Source organism: Mus pahari, chromosome 1 (assembly GCF_900095145.1).
Source record: "Mus pahari chromosome 1, PAHARI_EIJ_v1.1, whole genome shotgun sequence".
Lineage (NCBI taxonomy): Eukaryota > Metazoa > Chordata > Mammalia > Rodentia > Muridae > Mus > Mus pahari.
Genome location: NC_034590.1, coordinates 1,271,193 through 1,276,566, shown reverse-complemented (window position 1 = coordinate 1,276,566; position 5,374 = coordinate 1,271,193). Strand labels below are relative to the sequence as shown.

At 51.2% G+C, this 5,374-nt stretch overlaps 1 protein-coding gene across 1 annotated transcript in view; it reads left to right on the top strand.

Annotated features, from left to right (window-relative positions):
- The window catches only part of Selenov (selenoprotein V), a 6,839-nt gene extending 2,230 nt beyond the window's left edge, over nucleotides 1-4,609 (top strand). The window contains exons 2-6 of the mRNA XM_021186829.1: nucleotides 687-711; nucleotides 831-884; nucleotides 993-1,067; nucleotides 1,146-1,278; nucleotides 4,499-4,609. Of these exons, the coding sequence (XP_021042488.1) occupies nucleotides 687-711; nucleotides 831-884; nucleotides 993-1,067; nucleotides 1,146-1,223 (232 nt within the window). The 3' untranslated portion in view covers nucleotides 1,224-1,278; nucleotides 4,499-4,609. The remainder of the gene's footprint in view (nucleotides 1-686; nucleotides 712-830; nucleotides 885-992; nucleotides 1,068-1,145; nucleotides 1,279-4,498) is intronic.
- Nucleotides 4,610-5,374: the final 765 nt, after the last annotated feature.

The following is a 5,374-nucleotide window of genomic DNA, read 5'->3' as shown; positions in this document are numbered from 1 at the left end:
CTCCTCCTCCTCCCCCTCCCCCTCCTCCTTCTCCTCCTCACCCCCTCCTCCTTGTCTCCCTGTGAAGCCCTGGCTGTCCTGGGACACTCACTATGTGGCTCAGGCTGATCTGGAATCCACAGAGATCTGATTAAAGTATGGAGCACCACAGCTGGCTTGACAGTTGTTGTTACATGCTCATCATGTGTTTGTGGCACCAGGCACTGAGCAATGGACAGGTGGAGACTCCTGTCCTTGTAGCTGTGACATGGAGGGGCAGGCAATACGCCACAGCCAGCATGCACAGGAAGGCATCTGGGAGGGTCACAGTTTCTATTGGGAGGGTCAAGAAGGCCTTGCTGAAGTGACCTGAGGAGAGGAGCCACGCACATCCTGGGAAGGAACACTTTGCAATCATCTACCAGTGCAAAGGCCCCTCGGCAGTGCACATCTGCACACATGCAACGTGTTGAAAGACCCGCAAGGAGGCTTTTTTAGCTGGGCAAGGTGGGGGATAAAGGGTGAGGGATGATGGGCACGGTTATGTGGGCACTCAGGAATGTAAGGAGGATTTCTCTCCTGAGGAGGTACCAAGGGAGTGGGGGAAGCATCCAAGCAGGCAGGGTTGGGGGCAGATTCAGGCTCACTGCTGCTATAACATCTCCCTTATTTCTTTCCTGCCTCCCTCCCTTGCCCTCTGCTTGCAGTGGCCTCTGAAGCTATGGCCTCCGGGTGAGTAGTGTCTCCTTCAGAATGTAAGGAAGCAAATGATGGGAAGACTGGAAGGGGGTGCCTGTGACCCCGTGACCCCGTGACCCCGTGACTTCATAACCTCATGTCTTCCCTCTCAGTACATTCTACTGAAAAGGACCCTGGAGCATCAATTCCCAAACCTTCTGGAGTTTGTAAGTGTACTGGGTAGCCCGAGGGGAAGGAGAGGTCAGGGCTCCCAGACCCCGCCCCCCCCCCCCAGAAGCCCTCAGCCTCCTCCACCCACAACATTCCCCTGGCAGGAGGAGGAAAGAGCTACCCAGGTTACAGGGGAGTTCGAAGTGTTTGTGGACGGGAAGCTGATCCATTCCAAGAAGGTGATTCTGGGAGCAGAGGGTAGGGAAGGGGCGCCGGGAGGTCGGGTCACATCTGGACCCTTTCTCCTCCATACCCAGAAAGGCGATGGCTTTGTGGATGAGTCCGGGTTGAGGAAGCTTGTGGGTGCTATTGATGAAGAGATCAAGAAAAGGTAGCAGTGGAGCTGCGCGTGAGCGAGGTGCGGCGGGGGGGCCAGGAGGAAGCACGCAAGCACCAAGTGAGTGAATGGGGGCAGGGCAATATTTAGGATCTACTACCGCTCAGCGGACCTCACCCTTAAAATCAGGGCACGTCACATCTTTTACTTTTATTTTATATTGGGAGGGGGAGACACATGGATGCTCTAACGTGTTTGTGGGAGCTAGAGGATGACCGTGGGAGTCTCTTCCTCCACACACTGGTTTCTGGGCATTGAACTCAGATCATCAAACTTGGCAACAGGCACCTCTACTCAGTGAGCATTACCGCTGCTGCCCATCACTTGAGACAGCCTTACTGTAGAGCTCAGCCTATCCTAGAAGCCTTTATGTCATTCAGGCTGCCCTTGAACTCCCAGCAACCCTCTTGCCTCAGTCTCCTAAGTGTTGGCATTACAGGTCTGAGCTACCCCCTCAACTCTTGACTCCCCTTTTTGAGACAGAGTCTCACATAACCCAGGATGGCCTCAAATGTGTTGTGGGGTTGAGAATGACCTTCAACTATGCGTCCATCTGCCTCACCTCCCAGTCGCTGGGGATTATGGGTGTGGCCACCATCGGCAGTTTCTTAGGTATTGTGGAGTGAAGCCAGAGCCTGTATACATTGGCAGGCATTTTAGCAACTGCACCCTCCTCAGGCCCTCTCCTTCTCATTCCTCCTGTCTCTGTGCAGGGCTGGAGACTGATCTGTGTAAGGAAACTTTTAGGATCCTGATGTGACTGTCATCTCAGAGACTTCAACCTCCATCTGCTGCCTTAGGCCTAGTCCCGGAAGCTTCTAGCCTTTGTACAATCTTATCAAGGCGTAGAATGTTCTCAGCCTCTGAGACTTGCTGCTGAATAAGCTCACCCCTTCCTAGTCCTTTCTGAACTCTGGCTGGCCAGTTCAACTCAGCCGCTCTGCTCAGAGTCCTCTCCCAGCCGACTGATTCATTCTGGCTTCTCTCAGCTTCTCTCTGGATTGCTCTGCTTGGCCTCAGACAACTGGCTCAGTAAAGCTCCTCCCCCTCCTCTCTCTGCATTGCTCTCTTAAGTAACTTTCCTTTCCTGTCTCTGCTCTTGAGACCTGGGCAGATCCTGTCTTGTTAAATCTTTCCCTGATTCCTCACTTGACCACTCAGACATCACTTTCAAACATGGGTGCTTCCTTCTACAAACTAACTCTACTTTCGCTGTTTAGGATTAAAGGTGTATGCTAAGGGCTGAGGCAGACCACAGCTAGAACCAGACTTGTTCAGTAAATGACACAGTTTTGGGGCTCACAGTGTGATCTAATGCCCTGCATCAGACCTGGGGCTCACACATGGAAAGTGAGAGCTTCACAGTGGAGCTGCAGCCACAGCCGCCGCCTTCTCCTGTCTTACTGTGATATAGGGTGTGGTAACACATGCCTGTAACCCCAGTACTCAGGAGGCTGAGGCAGGAGGATTGAGGTGAGTTTGAGGCCATTCTGGACTGCATAGAGAGACCCTGTCTCAAAATAAAAAAGTAACCAAAGCTAAAATCATAAAAAACCCAGTTCTTAGATGCCATAACACATTTCAACTCCTCAACAGTAAGATGTGGCTAGTGTGTTGGGCTACACTGTATTATAAGATATTAAAATATTTGAGATATTAAAAGATATCTGCAGTGATTTAAATAGCATTGATTTTAACCTTGAATTTGTGAGGCCTGAGCTGCAGAGATTTGATCTCCTAAGCAGATGCTCTACCCCTGAGCCACGCCCCCAGCCCCTCACTGGGGGATTCTAGGCAGGGGCTCTACCCCTGAGCCACGCCCCCAGCCCCTCACTGGGGGATTCTAGGCAGGGGCTCTACCGCTGAGCCACGCCCCAGCCCCTCACTGGAGGATTCTAGGCAGGGGCTCTACCGCTGAGCCACGCCCCAGCCCCTCACTGGAGGATTCTAGGCAGGGGCTCTATTTTTGAGTCATGCCCCAGCCCCCCACTGGTACATCTTAAGAAATCACTCCACTTCTGAGCCCGATATGGGAAGTTTTTTTTTCTAGACTTTGGGAGCTAATAATTACTTCAGGTTGGCCTAAAATTCAAGACTTACCTTGCCTCAGCCTCCCAAGTGCTGGGATTACAGGTGTCGGCTACCTCCTGGTTCTAAGAGAAAAGGTTTTATTTATTTATTTTTTTGAGACAGGGTTTCTCTGTATAGTGCTGGCTGTCCTGGACCTCACTTTGTAGACCAGGCTGGCCTCGAATTCAGAAATCCGCCTGCCTCTGCCTCCCAAATGCTGGGATTAAAGGTGTGTGCCACCACGCCCGGCTCAAGAGAAAAGTTTTTAAAAATGGGAATATGAGGCCATTATGATGCCTGAAAAAATCATGTCTTCAGATTATCTAATATCCAGTCAAGGGTCTCAAAAATATCTTTATTTTTTACAGTTGAGCATGGTGGCTCATATTTGTAACCCTACTTACAAGCACTAGGTAAGCTGAGGCAGGAGACGGCTCACTGGGAGTTTGAGGACAACATGGGCTCCTCAGGGCATGCCTCAAGAAACCAAAAAACTGGGGAGACTGAGGAGTGGGTTCAGTGAGGAAGAGCACTGGTTGTGAGGAAAGAGGATCTGAGTTCAAATTCATAGCACTTGGGTATGAAGTTGGGCATGCCCACGTGCTCCCGTGACTCCGGTGTTCAAGGCAGAGACTATGTGGATTCCAGGGTCATATCGCCAAGCCAGTCTAGCTGAAACCGTGTGCTTGAGACCCTGTGTCAAAAATAAGGTGCCGCCTGGAGAGACAGCTCAGGGGTTAAGAGCACTGCATTGCTCATGCAGAGGTCCTGAGGTCAATTCCCAGCACCCACGTGGTGGCTCACAGTCATCTATAACTCCAGTTCTGGGGAATCACACACCTTTTTCAGGCTTCTTCATGCTCTAGGCGTGTACATGGTATACACAGGCTTAGATGCTGGCAAACACTCATACATACAAAAGAAAAATAAACCTTAACAAAAAAATAAGTTGGAGTGGGATAAAAGATATTTAACATCTGCTTCTGGCCTCCACATGTAGAATATAAGCATACAACACGTGCACCCATACACACAAGTGCACATATACTGCACATACCAACCACAAAAGGGCTGGACATGTAGCTCAGTGGCCTTAGTGACATGTAGTGTCAGTTCTGCCTTAGAACACAAAGTCCTACAGAAATACTAATCTTTTTAATGGGGCATCATTACTATTTTGTTTTCTCTCTCTCCCCACCTCAGGAGCCTCAGCAGGATGATGAGAAGGGCTGAAATGCTGCCGAACCAGGTCCTTTTCTGATGGTGGCTGGGGCTTGGGTGGGGCTTGGGAGAGTAAAGAAAGATGTAATCTGCTTTCCTGTGTTGGTGTCTGACAATGTCTGCTGTCACCACCACACTCACACCCGAGGTCTGAGGCTGTCACCTGCTACTGGGCCTTCAGCATCTCCCCATCTGGTCCAAGACCGAGCTGGGAGGAAGGACGAGGAAGGTCCACACTATGCCCTTAAAGACTCATGTTAAAGGCCTGATCCCCAGGCTGTGCTGCTGTTGGAAGGTAGTGGAAATCCATGAGGGGGTGAGAGGCCCAGCGGGAGGAAGCTAGGCTACTGGGTGTGTGCACTGGAAGGGGACACTGGGAGCCCAGACCTTTCCTTTCTGTCCCTGCTTTCCCTCCACCATGAGGTCAGCCATGACGTACCATGTCACCACAGGCCCAAGGCAAAGGGCCAGTGACTATGAGCCAAAGTGAACCTTTCCTCCCTGTAAGAGCACTTGGTTGTCTCCAGTACAGCAGGTCAGTGATGGGAAGCTGACTAAATCACCCAGGAGATAAGGCTAGAGGAGTACAAGGTTCCTGGCGGTCCAGCCCCACTCCTCACACTGTCCAAGCCAGTCTGTAACTCCTGTCAGACCTTCATTTCCAACAGCCCAATCCAAGACATGTTTGGAAAGTTTTTGATCCTATTTGCACAGCTAAAAGTTAAAGCCAGGCGGGCAGTGGTGGCTCACACCATCAATCCCAGCACTCGGGGACAGAGGCAGGCGGATCCCTGAGTTTCAGAACAGTCAGAGCTACTTAGTCTCAACCCAACCAACCCGACCAACCCAACCCAACCC